Genomic DNA, 14,938 nt, shown 5'->3' on the forward strand with positions numbered 1-14,938 from the left:
CAGTTCGGACCAGTTCAGGAGAATCGGTAGCGTCAACCTGCAGATGGGCCCATGCACCTACCTAACCACCGAACCCTACCACTCAACCACGGCTCTATGCTGTCCTATTTCTGCATGTTTTGAAGCTGTGCACATGGGTGCAAATCACATGCATGAGCAAAGCACATACATATACGTGGACATGGCGCGTGCCATAACATTTGTGAAACTGTAGGGCAGAGATGGTGAATCTATGGCACATGTGGCATGAGGAGCCATATCTGCTGGCATGTAAGTTGTTGCCTTAGCTGAGCTTCAACATTCATGTGTGTGCCAGCCATCTGATTTTTGGCACACATAGAGGCACTGGGAGGGCCGTTTTTGGCATCCAGAAAACCTCTGGGGGGGGAGGCATTTTTACCCTCCCCAGCTCCAGGGAATCCTTTGGAGCCTGGAGAGGGCACAACATGAGCCTTCTGGGCTCACCAGAAGTTGGAAAACAGACCATTTCCGGCCTCCAAAGGGGTGAGGGATGGTGTTTTCGTCCCTCCTTAGGCATTAAATTATGGATGTGGGCACTTGCGCATGCGTGATAGTGCACACACATGCTTTTTTGGCACCTGAGGAAATAAAGGTTCGCCATCACTGCTATAGGGAAAGTAAGTGAATACCACTTCTGGACTAGTTGCCTCTTTGTTTTTAGTACAAAGAGCTTCTGGATTTCTTTATGCCAATTGTCCTTTTCCAGCTGGCTTGCTCTTATGTGTTTATTTATAAGTAAATTATTTTATTTATTATTTATTTGTTTGATTTGTTAAGTACGCATTGGTAGTATACAAAGATATAACAGTGTTTATATACATGATACTAGTAAGAGAGAAATATTAGGACGGGGGAGGAAGGCATGCTGGTACACTTATGCACGCTCCTTGCATACACATAATATGTATTATTATCAATGCATAATCAGTTTAAATAAATATGGATAATGCATTATTATCCTTATTTATTTAAACTGATTATGGATTCATATATAGCTGTTTAAAAAAAGTTATAGTTTTAAAAAAATGTCATATTTACTTTTTTGCACATCCTACCTTTTGCACTTACTGGTAGTAATTTTATCAATGCTGAAGGTGTTCAAAGTGGTGTTAGTAGCATTATTAACTGGAGTTTACCAATAATAAATCAATCAAAACTAAAACAAAAACAGTGATAAATCCTGCCAGCAACAAAAAGGAACAGGTATAACCTATATCCAATAGTGCTTGGGCTAATTATGCCCAGTTCTAGTAGAAGAGCAAGTCTTTTCAAGGCCCTCCATTTTTTAATTATTAGATTTGTCAGGAATTGTTTTATTGCTGTTGTGAGCTGCCCTGAGTCTATGTAGAGGGGCAGCATACAAATCTAATAATAAATAAATAAATAAATAAATAAATAAATAAATAAATAAATACATACATACAAACATACATACATACATACATACATACATACATACATACATACATACATACATACTCTCGGAATGGAAGCCAGCCAGATCTAAAAGGAAACTTCATTCCAATGGGTAGGAAACTAACTGTGAAGATTAAATAGAGCTATAATATTTATTAAACCTGAATAAGCAAAATACTCCTTTTCTGTTCCAAAAAGTATCCAATACTCCCACCATCCTCATCCCCTCAACTTATTAAGGTAAATGACATCCAGTCCATTGGCTGTTGCTTCCAGCACCTTCTCATCAAGTTAAATCATATATCTTTTGACTGGTGCTGTAGTGTAATGTCATCCTCCTCAAATCCTAAAGGAAAACTGCTAAATTTAGATGATGGAAACATACCTTTCCAGCCAATCTGGCATTGCAATCATCTGCATTTATAAGAAATGTCTCAGTATGTGAAGCTACTACATTGGCTACATGTGTTTTAAGCTTTAGAATAAGGCTCTTCGGTGTTACCACTAACTGCTGTGGGGAAAATACAGATTGGCAATCATGAAATAAAATATGTTTTGACTTCATTGACTATAGCTTTCCTCCAATAAAGGTTTTGCTATCTTTAAAAAAAAATACAAATCAGTATGTGATTTATAATGTGAGATGTATTTCTTTAGCAGGGAGTCATCACAATTTGATGCAAGCAAAATCCACAGTGCAGTCATTTTTTCCCCCACACAATGAACAATCCACAAAACTGGTGCTGATTGGTGTTCCTTTTGTATCATTTTCAGGAAAAGAAATAACAGCTGAAACCTTCATGGAGAAATTGGATAATGGTGCTCTGCTCTGTCAACTAGCAGAGACTTTACAGGAGAAATTTAAAGAAAACTGCATTGAAATCAAGTTTGGGAAGGTAAACTTACCTTAATTTAAGAAAGTAAATGCATGGAAGGAGTCTTGTTTATTTTTTCATGATTTCAATATTTCCAGTGACAATAACTAATGATTTATTTCATCTGTCATTTTTCTGCCATATGCAAAATTACTAATGCTGGGGAAAGCTATAATCTAATAGGAAATCATGATTCAATGTTTAATCAATCACTGTCTTCAATGTCATTCATTGGTGCAAAGTTGGGGTAAACATAAAATCAAATAAACGAGCATTTTAGGGATTATACAAATACTTGTCTCTGTATTAATCTTCCCCTTGGGGAATTGCATACCAGAGGGAATAAGGCAGGGAAGTTGACATAATCTATACAATTTAATTACAATTTTGGGTGGGGTGTAGAAAAGATGCAGTGATGTTTAGTTCTCTTTCTTAATATACTCTGACCTAGAATGGCCTGCTTTGAGAAACAGTACCATAATAATTTTGTAAAAGTATCTGGAAAAGCCTTTCCAGTTCTGTGGCCTGAGTTCTTTTAAAAGTAAAAATAACAAACATCAAACATAGGATCTTCCACTGTCAAAGCTGTATTTTGCTCCTAATCTGAGTTTCAATAGTATTTTTATGTATGATGCCAAACAATAGTTTATGACCAGCGGTGAGCTACAAGTCAGAATGCTAAATTGCGCTCACCGCCACGGTTCATAAGTTCTTGCGGGACCAGCATGATTTTGGTGCTGTACCTGTGGAGGTAGCAAAATTGCACCCAAGTTTCGACGAGGTTTTACCTGCGCCTCCATGCATGATTTTGCTACCTCCACGGGTGCAGCAGCAAAATTGCGCTGGTCCCACAAGAACTTACGAGCTGCGGCGGCAAGTGCAACTTAGCATTCCAGCTCATAGCCCACCTCTATTTATGACTTGATCTATAAGAAATATCAGCTATCAGGGGTTCCCAAATTTATCAATTTTAAGACTTGTGGAGTTCAACTGCCAGAATTCTCCAGCCAGCTATGGGAGAATTCTGGGAATTAAAGTCCATAAGTCTTAAAGTTGCCAAATTTGATGACCTCTGAGCTAGATGAAAAGGGTACCGAAGGTGAAAGAGCAATGAACAGGAGCTGGTGTCACACCAAATTCTGGTGGCTGTTACAATTATTCACATTTGCTTTCCCTGAAATGGTTAGCGCTGCTTCATAAATTAAAATGGAGTTGATTTGTTGCTACTTTACTATGTATTTTTTAAAAAAAATTCTTGCCTTTATTACCTTTATAAATAACTCAAAAGCCACACAATCAGTGGACTACAAGCCAGAACGCTAAATTGCACTCACCGCTGTGGCTCGTAAGTTCTTGCAGGGCCAGAACGATTTTGCAGCTGCACCTGTAGAGGCAGCAAAATCACGCAAGGAACTGCAGGTGTGTCCATGTTTCGGCATGCGCGGAAGGAAAAAAACCTTGCCAAAAGACGGTCACCCCTGCGGCTCCGTGCGCGATTTTGCTCCCTCCACAGGTGCAGCAGCAAAATCACGCTGGCTCCACAAGTACTTATGAGCCACAGCGGCGAGCACGATTTAGCGTTCCGGCTCATAGCCCACCATTGCACACAATATGCCTAACACTCCCCCCTTCATATTTTCCTCACAACAGTAATCTCATAAAGTGGATTGGGCTGAAAGAGAGCGATTGATCCCCAAATCACCCTGCTGGCTTTCATGCCTAAGATTGAAACTAGAACTCAGTTTTCTGGTTTCTAGGCTGGTGTATAGAAAAATAGAAACATAGAAGTCTGACGGCAGAAAAAGACCTCATGGTCCATCTAGTCTGCCCTTATACTATTTTCTGTATTCTATCTTAGGATGGATCCCAGGCATGTTTAAATTCAGTTACTGTGGATTTATCCACCACGTCTGCTAGAAGTTTGTTCTAAGGATCTACTACTCTTTCAGTAAAATAATATTTTCTCATGTTTTGATCTTTCCCCCAACTAACTTCAGATTGTGTCCCCTTGTTCTTGTGTTCACTTTCCTATTAAAAACACTTCCCTCCTGGACCTTATTTAACCCTTTAACATATTTAAATGTTTCGATCATGTCCCCCCTTTTCCTTCTGTTCTCCAGATTATACAGATTGAGTTCATTAAGTCTTTCCTGATACGTTTTATGCTTAAGACCATCCACCATTCTTGTAGCCCGTCTTTGGACCCGTTCAATTTTGTCAATATCTTTTTGTAAGCGAGGTCTCCAGAATTGAACACAGTATTCCAAATGTGGTCTCACCAGCACTCTATATAGCGAGATCATAATCTCCCTCTTCCTGCTTGTTATACCTCTAGCTATGCAGCCAAGCATCTTACTTGCTTTACCTACCGTCTGACTGCACTGTTCACCCATTTTGAGACTGTCAGAAATCACTACCCTTAAATCCTTTTCTTCTGAAGATTTTGCTAACACAGAACTGCCAATACAATACTCAGATTGAGGATTCCTTTTCCCCAAGTGCATTATTTTACATTTACCATTTTGCATTAACCATTTGATCAAATTGGTCTAGCGATTATGAATTTTGGTTGCTGTTTTATGCCATAATATGAAGATATAAAATAACTGATGAATGTGCAGGTCTATTCTTTCTTGAAGTTTTTTCCCCCCTTTCCATAAGCTAGATTCTTTTCTCAGGCAGTATAGATGTCATGCAAGTGAGAGCAGAAAACCTCACCCTAATCTTGTGCAAATGTGAGTGAGAGCGTGAGTGCAAGCATATTATTTCACATTCCATAGCTTAAGAATGAAAAGAAGTGGCCGCATAACAGCTTTTCAACCATTGCCAACATTTGCCAAGGCATGTTTCCGTTTTCATGGGTTCTTGGGTAGAAGCTTTAAGCTATAAACTCACAACTGAAAAATGCAAGTCTTGGTACAAAAGAGCCTTTACAGTCTATGAGAATGCTGTTACATAGAGTTTAACATACTATAAAGGATTCTTCCAAAGCATGAGATTCACTGCATTCATAATATACTGTATGTGCTACCAAAGAGTCAGATGGCTGCATAAGACTTATAGTGGAGCTCATGTCCAGCTGCTGTCTTGAAGATGTGGTTGGCAGCTGAAAACTTTAAGACACTTCAGCTGCTATTAAAAGCGATAAAGCACTCTGTAGGTAGGAGCAGGGTGATTGTTTTTAAAAAGGAAACAGCTGCCAGAAGTTCTGTGCTGGAGACAACAGCCAAACTGCAGCTGAGTGAGTGGGAGGCAGACAGCAGAGAAGAGGTTAGAAGGAAGGAAAGAGAAAAAGGGACAAAGAAGATTTTACCAATAAAGTAATTCCATGAAATGAAAGCTTATCAGTCACGTTTTTATATCTCAACAGAGTGCATGTCTCCATCAGAATTCATTGGCAGTTATTGTCTTTGTTTCATTTCCCCAAGTAAATTAAAACATTACTTTTTATAACTTAATGCATTCTTTCATATAATGGGAGCTTTCTGGTTTCTTTCTGGTGCCAAATCATGTCTCTCGAAGTAGAGCTTAAGAATTTATTGCACACTGAATCTCAAAGGGAAGCCTTCTTTTTCAATAACACAGAGATTGAGCAAGTGACTCATATTGAATCCTTGTTTCATTATATGGGAGCAAGAAATAACAAATTTTATATAAGCCATCACACATTGAGCAAGCACATTTTTGCTTAGTGGCCTGTTGTGTGGAATTCAAACCATAGTAGTTTAGCATGCTGTGTGAATGCAGAAAAAGAGTCAACTGAGTACACATTTACTTGTGAAGACAAGTAAAATGTAAAGAACAGAGTCCTACTTGGTTTTCCTATTTATTATTAAAATTAAATTTTTTATTAAAGTTTTATTCTTGATGCAACTTCTTGATGTTATTCTTGATGCAACTTCTCATACTTCAGTTTATCTGCTAAAATCACGCTACAAACCACATGTAAACGTGAATATAAGTAGGGATGGACTGAAATTGTCTTATTGATTCAAGTGTTATTTCAGTGGTGAAATAAGCTTGGTGGTTAAGAATGGTGGTGAGTTAATATTCCTGAAATATTTTGAGGGCACTAAGTAGGGAAAATTGTTTTAGGATGTTTTTTGGATGGTTCATGTGCCAAGACCTTATGCCTCAGCCACACATTTCCTTTGGCAGCATTAGTAGCATAAGTATATACTTCAGATAGGAATACAATGGTGAATAATCACAATCCAAATGATTTTCTTTCGGAAGATGCCATGTATAGACTTAAGTGAGCTGTGGTGGCACAGTGGTTAGAATGCAGTGTTGCAGGCTAACTCTGCATTCCACTGCCAGGAGTTTGATCCTGACCAGCTCAAGGTTGACTCATTCTTCCATCCTTCCAATGTTGGTAAAAGAAGGACCCATATTGTTATGGGCAATGAGCTGACTCTATAAACTGCTTAGAGAGGACTGTAAAGTACTATGAACCAGTATATAAGTCTAAATGCTATTGCTATTGCTAAAGTGATACTTGGCTTGGCTCATATTTATAAAAAAATAAAATATGAGCCTTATTTTATATGGCTCATATTTGACAAGCTTGACAGAAAGTGTTTGAACTTCAGAGTTTGAGAGGTAGGTGTTTAGGGGAAAATTTAAACAGCTATTATCCAAAAAGATATTTATATAATGAAAGTAAGATTCTCAACTCAATGCAAATAAATATAAATTTGAGACAATCTATGTTAATTATATTTCAGACTTAATACTGGTTACATTCCAACATCTCTTTCACATGAAAAATGTGTGCTGTCTTACTTTTACCTAAAAATAAACACTGGTAGTACCAATTCTAATAGCAAAATGTAGATTTGATGCTTTTCCCCAGTTTTCTAGATATTTTTTCAGAAGCAAGACAGGAAAAAAAGTATAAGATGAAAAAAGGCAGATGTTTCTTTCTTCATCTTTATGTAAGTTGATTTTCTGCCCACTGTGTAGTACCCTGCCAGGATTAAAAAAAAGTGTCAGCAAAACCAAAGATTAAATTTGCAGGGATCAAAATCATGGGGTAGATTAATCAGAGGTTGTGGCCATTTTCTCATTTAGAACAAAACATTATCTCTGAAAACTACAGTGGGCTTTGTTGACACTCATATTTCATCTTCACACAATGACTCATTTGGAGTGACTAATGCTATGAAGACCCTTCAGTGTCAGTAAGATGAGCCCCATCTGGCACTTTGTGTGGTCCTGTTAGGTTCTATCTCTTCCTACAAAGGGGAGGAAAAATATAGACTTCCTTTGCAACTTTCCTCTGTTACTGACAAGCCTTCAAAGGCCATGAGGGCACATCATTATTTTCATCTCAAAGTAACGGAATGCAACAAACTATTTTGGTCTTGTCAAAATCAATTTGGGCATGGCTCTTTCCATGATGTAAACCCATGAGAATAGTTTCAAAATGCCTGGATATGTAAAGCCCAAGACTATAAAGAATCCTATTGTGAAGAATCTGGGATAGCATAGAGTTCACATTTGGTGCATGAAATTTGTGCAAGTCATGTAGTATACATGCATTTGTGCTGGGAAAACAGCCTGAATCTGTTTCTCTAGCTGGGCGTGATGAGATACTTTGCCAATAGAAAAGACACTGTATCTCTATTCATACTCATGTATTTTGCGTAAATTATTTCCAGATTTTTTTTTTATTCCAAGCATTACAGTGCCTTCTTCCACCCACTCCCATCTCAGCTTGTTTCTTGATCAGGAAACACATGTCTTCAATTTTTATTATAACACGCTCTTCACATATTGCTGTATCTCATGCTACTGATTGAAATTCTGTGCTGTTCACATACTTAATCTGCACCTTTGAGCTTCCATATAGAATTCTATATTTGATGTATATATACTATTATAATGATCACTATGAGTTTACGGAGAGGGGCAGCATACAAATCTAATAAATAATAAAAAATAATTAATAATAATAATAATAAATAATAGTAAAAATAATAATAATAATAATAATAATAATAATAATAATAATAATAATAATAATAATAATAATAATTTCAAGACCATGACTTACAACCATAATTGAGCTCAGAGTTATGGTCGTAAATTGTGCCAGTCATTAATTGAGTCATTGCTCAGTTCCACTGTTTTGTGAAGCCATTAAGCAAACACCAGGGTTATTAACCAAATGCTACAATTGCTAAGCAAACATCTGAAAATAAGGACTGAATACTTGGAAAAAACCACCCAAAATCATGGTGGGGAGGATTGTGCCGGTGCCTACAGGGTCTGGGTGGGAGGAAACAGGCGCTGACTGAACCCTGACAAGATTGAGTGGCTGTGGGTTTTGCCCCCAAAAGATTATACCGAGTATCCATCTTTGGTTCGGGAGGGGGGAGAGAGAAATTATTCCCCTCAGAACGGATTCGCAATTTTGGTGTCTTCCTGGATTCACAGCTTAAATTAGAACAACGTGTAACAGCTGTGGCACCTTTGTACAGGTACACCAACTGCGATACTATTTGCATTGCAAGGCACTCCTTATAGCCACTCATTCCCTCATCACCTCACGGTTAGACTAATGCAATGTGCTGTATATGGGATTACTCTTGGGGAATACTCGGAGATTGTAGCTGGGCCAGAATGCAGCCGCACAAGCTGTCGTGGGAGCACCTAGGTACACCCACATTACACTAATACTCTGCAAGCTGCACTGGCTTCCCAATGCATTTCAAAGTGTTGGTTAAATCCCTATATGGCTTAGGACAAGGTTATCTTTGGGACCGCCTCCTACTGCATAGCTCCCTATGACTGGTAAGAACATCCCAAAGTCAGCATATAAACCTCATTTTCTGTACTGTAATAACAACAAAAGCAACAACAACAATAACTAACAATAACAATATAATAGGAGGATGCCAGGTTTAAACTTCAGTACAGTGTTGTCCAACTTTAGCAACTTTAAGGTGGCTGGAAATTGAAGTTTACAAATCTAAAAGTTACCAAGGTTGGACACCTCTGCTTTAGTAGCTTTCTTTCCTTAAAGACAAAGAGTCAATATTGGGCAGAGTGACCAAATATGAAACAATATCTTATAGGTCAGACTGAGCCTTATGTTTATTAACAATTAGAATTGTGCAATGTGTTCCCTATGAAACTCTATGGCAGGATGTTTTTTATTTATTTATTTATTTATTTATTTATTTATTTATTTATTTATTTATTTATTTATTTATTTATTTATTTATCCAATACACAATACATATTGAAGAGAATAGACATGTAGTAATATATATAAAGAAAAGGATAGAAGAAAAGATATAAAAATAGAGGAGAAGATACAAAGGAAGAAAATATATATGAGATAAGGGAGAGACAATTGGACAGGGGACGAAAGGCACACTGGTGCACTTATGTACGGCCCTTACTGACCTCTTGGGAACCTGGGGAGGTCAATCGTGGATAGTCTAAGGGAAAAATGTTGGGGGTTAGGGGTTGACACTACTGAGTCCGGTAATGAGTTCCAAGCTTCGACAACTTGATTGTTAAAGTCATATTTATTGCAGTCATGTTTGGAGCGGTTAACATTAAGTTTGAATCTGTTGCATGCTCTTGTGTTGTTGCGGTTGAAGCTGAAGTAGTCATTGACAGGCAGGACATTGCAGCATGAACATACGTACACACAGACCAACCAACCAACAAACAAAAGTGCGGATAGTAGAAGGAGAATTTTAATTATCCCCTACCACAATTCTTCGGTAATACTCCTATAATGACAGAAAAATAGTCAGCTATTTCAAGTACTTTACTTTATGCTAAATATTGATAATTTGTTGATGTTATTTGTTATTTTAAAATTAAGTTATGAAACAAGGATGCTCTGTTTTTATCAGACCTTGTAAGTAGGCTTTTTAGTGAAGATACATCTTTTTTGCTACTGCTTAAAAAAAAATCTGAATATTTCAATTTTTTTTCTTCGTGGTATTTAGAATTTCCCCACTTTTTATCTATTCTTTGGAGGACTATCTTGCTTTGCATATATTAAATTTGTTCTATTTCAAATAATTTTATATAAATCCACATTACCTTTGATTGTACTTGTGGTCATTGACCATTGTTCGTGCTTCTATTCCATACAAGTAAGGCAGAATATAGTCCTTAGAGAAACACTTTTTTCGGTCTCAGTGCCACTTATGACACTCTTGGACATGCATTTTGTCAATAGGAATCCAATATTAAATTCCAATAGCAAACATTTATTTTTCATAAACCTATTTTCAGTTTTAAATACACCTTCTTACATCTATTTTCTGTTCCTATTGATCACTCAAAATACAACTCAGGATAGTTGCTTGATCTCTTGTGGATTTAGTTGCAGATGGAAACAGAAAGGATAGACCAGAAATTAACCCAGTGACCTCTGGATGCTTTGATTTCTTACCTCCTATCATTTTCACCCAGTACAGTTTATGTTCTCCAATCAATAATGAGGTCATCTGGTTGATGGAAGAATTTTCTTGCATTCTCTCTTCCCAACCTATCTGGCCTTGATTCAGCGTGGATCCTCCTGCCAATTAAAAAAGAATGCAGATACAGTTTGGCCTTCATATTCAAAACTTTTTTTTTTGTTGAAAATATTGATAATAATATTCTGGTTGGTTGGATAATGGCTTCATAATAATTAACACCTAAAAGTTCACCCATGAACTCATTCAAGTAAATGGTTTAGGTGCTCTGTTAGCAGAAAAAACTGAACTATATCAAGAAAATGATTTTACGCTGACTTACGTTTAGCATTGTTGTGGGATGGGTGTGACAAAGCAACAACTGAAAGAGCTGAGTTTAAGATAAGCAGGCATAGAACAAATAAATAGATAATTGGGTAGCAGAGGTAGGTTCCTGTTTTTCGAACCGATTCTATAGAACTGGTAGCAGGAATTGCTTGTCAAACTCAAGGCCCGCCTGCCAAATCCGGCCTGCAATGAGGCTGAATCCGTCTCATGTGGCCATCCTGGAAACTGTAAAGGTTCAGCCCACATCACTTTAGCCACCCCTGCCATCCTGGTGGGTGTGCACATACACATGCCCAATTCTCTGTTGCCACATGCAGAGCAATTAAAGTAATCTGAGGGACTATGGTTAAAAAAAATATTATTTTTTTACTGTAGTCCCACAGATTATTTTCTCTGTATGTGGCAGTGGCAAAAGCAGCTGGAAAGGTTAGTGAAGGGATGTGGCTGCCCTAGGTGTGCATGTGTGTGTGTGTGTGTGTGTGTGTGTGTGTGTGTGTGTGTGTGTGTTTGGCCTGGCTGAAGGGCCTTCACGTAAGCTGGGGTGAGGTGGTTGGAGCAGCTCTGCCTTGCCCCTGCCTTGCTTTGTCATCCACCCTCTCTCCCACTTCATTTTGTTCTTTGCTACTTCTTTTCCTTGCTTGCAGGGAATCTAGCAGGAGGCTGAGCAACGCATTGAGATGGCAGTGATAAAGTGACGTGGGGGATGGAATCAGGTGGGCCACAGGCAGGACAAGGTGGAACACAGTTCCACCGACAGAAATGAAGCTGCATGCACAGCTCCAACTGACTGGCGGCAGTAACTTACTGGATTACCAGTCTCAATTTGGCTCTCCGTTTTTTCCTCTCCTGCTGCTGCTGTACATTCCTTGCTTTTTTCCTCTTTCCTCCTTCCTGGCCTCAGACAAGCTTCCCTCTCTCCTGCCCAGCTCCCCTCCAGCCTCACACGGCCACCTCCCAAGGCCAGGAGAGCCACGCTGAAGTAGTCTGGGCTGGGGCCTTTTCCCCTCGCGAAGCCCTCACTCTGCCCACAGCTGAGATTAAAAGTAATTGTGTGGCAGTAACAGTTCACTTCGATAATGATCATTCAAGCCACCCCCACCTGGTCACATGGCCGGCAAGCCACTCCTACCCAGTCACATGACCATCAAGCCACACCTGCAGTGTGGCAGTAAAAATTTGACTGCCCATTACTGAGTGGAGTACAAAGCAAGCCTGGGGTGCAGAACCTCTCTCCCTCGCTTCTCACCGGCTTACCTGAACACCGTCCCAGCCAACTGCTGTTTCAGAGAGACAGAGACAGGTCTTTCCAAACTCTGTGTGTGTGTGTGTGTGTGAGAGAGAGAGAGAGAGAGAGAGAGAGATCGCTGCTTTAGTCAGATCACCCAAGCTTCTGGCAATGGTGCAGATGAGAGAAACCACCTGAGCAGTGAGGTGGGGGAGGTGGAATATGAAGCAAGCTAGGCAAGGTGTATGGAGCTGCCCCACACACCCTGCACCAGCTTACCTGAGTGCCCCTCCAGCCAGGCACTGAGGCATTACAACTGCCACAGATGGAGGCAGAGGCACAGGGGGAGGCAAGTGATCCTGACATGCTGTGTGTGTTGCAGGCAAACCAAGAGATGGTGGGATAAATGGGTAGGCAGCCATCTTCATATCTATTAGCTGGTCTGCAGCCTACATGGTGCATCCAGATCGCATGCCATCCCCCGCCTCTTCTTTCACCTGATGCTTGGACAAGTAATCAACTCACCTATGCTGTGTTACATAGCCTGAGGCTCCTGCTAGACACCATTGGCCCCTGTGCCCTTGTCACCTCTAGTGCTGGCCACATCCTGCACTGATGACAATCTTAACTAGGTCTTATTTTTGAGGTAGAGTTTATATAGTCTGCAGAGACTAGACTGCCACACTCTTAAGTTTCCAGTCCTTTAAAAATGTGCAAACAATCAACAAACAAAACACTTTCTGTTGAAATGCAATGAAAGAATGACACAGAGATGATATACAGTATACTGATACAATCAGAATGATAAAAGCATGTCATGTTCAATGTATAATCTTAATTTGCCTCAAGGAAATGTAATCATTAAAAACTGAGGATTTAATAGCAGTCTGATTCCAGAGTGATCATTTCTGGAGATTGCAGTGCTGTTTTCCTAGCTGAAGACTTTGCCTCTGGGACACTGTGTGGTATTTGCATTATGACCAAATTTATATTCCAGCAGATTTAAGAGAAAAGAAGATTCACTGACAGCTATGTCAATAAATGCTGCCTATTAGTACATGGCTGGAACGATCCAGGTTATTGCTAATGATATACTGGTCTTCCAACTACAGGTTATTATTCTAGAAAGTGTGAGAGTTTCTCCCTCTCTTACTCTCTTTGAAGTAATTCATATTGCAGAAGTTCATTTTGTAATTTTTCTCCCAGTGTCTTGGATTTCATCTCCTTACTTTCCACACCATATTTTACTTCTCCCGACAGATAGTTAATCTAAGAATTTTGCAGCTGTACAAATAAATTTAAAGTACCAAGGCATGTGTGGTATGCAGAGAGTCCTTATTACTTTGAAATCACTAAATAATCTCTATGTATGCTCACATGTGTTTTGAAGAGTTAAATTCAAATAACATATGCATTAGTAGTTATCGGGATAATATTCGCTGCATTATTCCAGTGGTAGCCAAAGATGGATTACCTTTCTGGCATTATTGCTAAGGAAAAAGAAAAACCAAAATGGTAGGTTCTGAAATGAAAGGATACACCGTAAACCAGAAGTTATGACTCTGTCTCTAGCTCTCAAAATGGGTGTGTGTACATAATTTTAACATGCAAGCCTTGTTATAGTCTTTTACATGAGCATTTTAGCTCAGTTTGTGAAAAATCGGATTGTGCCAAAATGAATAGATTGACATTTAAAGAAAAGGAAATTTAGGGAGGGAAATTTAGGATTGAATGGAAAATGACTATGTATAAAAGATAAATGACACAAAATAAAGTTGAGAAAGATGAAAAGTTAAAGTTGTTAAACTCAGATGACAAAATTAGGCAGTTTAAGGAGGCAATATTAAGATAATAATAAAAATATACCTTGAGAAATAATATGTATATAAATATGGATGTACAAAAAAATAAGCTTTAAGAGATGTACTGTTAATTAAGTGAAGTTATGGAGATGTATTACCTGTCTGTAAATTATAAGACATATAAATAAATATACTTAGTAAAGGAATGAGAGGGAGGAAGAGGAAGTAGAGAAAAGGATGAGAGGAAAATAGAGTGTAGAAGAGGGGGCAAATGGAAGGAGGGATGAGAAAGAGGAAGAGGGATGTAGGAAGTGGGAAAGAAGGAGAAAGAAGGTAGAGGGAAAAAAGGGAGGTAGAGGGGGAGGAATGATAATAAATATTGGAAAAACAGACAGGTAACAAGAATATAAAAGATGCAAGATTAGAATGTTTGTTAAATGTTTACTGGATAGCATTGCATATTTATATAAATATTGAAATGGTTTATGGTATTTGTTCTGATGTGTATGTGAAGAGGTTTGAAAAAAAATATATTAAAAAGTATTGCTACTGTTGTGCAAGGATAATGTCTTCCAGTTTTTCAAAAACCTTCTTTTTAGAATTTTAAAGCAAATGTGTTCCTAATGTATAATTTGAATTGGGAAGGTATAACATAGTGTTAACATGTGTTAATCCATCTGGATAGAATTATTTTCATAGGATTGTAAAGCTGCTTGCATTTTTATCTTGCCTATAAAGTTGCATCCATGTTCCAGAGACTCTGAAAAATCAGGACATAATTCAGAACACACGTTTTTTTAAAAAAAATATCTAAATAGTGAA

The 14,938-nt window shown here is 38.4% G+C and overlaps 1 protein-coding gene across 2 annotated transcripts in view; it reads left to right on the forward strand.

Moving 5' to 3' along the window:
• GAS2 (growth arrest specific 2) overlaps positions 1 to 14,938 on the forward strand; it is a 124,006-nt gene that overhangs the window by 15,634 nt on the left and 93,434 nt on the right. For both annotated transcript variants that reach the window (XM_070735233.1, XM_070735226.1), the window contains exon 2: positions 2,212 to 2,333. In XM_070735233.1, coding sequence (XP_070591334.1) covers positions 2,212 to 2,333 — 122 coding nt within the window. The remainder of the gene's footprint in view (positions 1 to 2,211; positions 2,334 to 14,938) is intronic.

This window comes from Erythrolamprus reginae, chromosome 1 (assembly GCF_031021105.1).
Source record: "Erythrolamprus reginae isolate rEryReg1 chromosome 1, rEryReg1.hap1, whole genome shotgun sequence".
Lineage (NCBI taxonomy): Eukaryota > Metazoa > Chordata > Lepidosauria > Squamata > Dipsadidae > Erythrolamprus > Erythrolamprus reginae.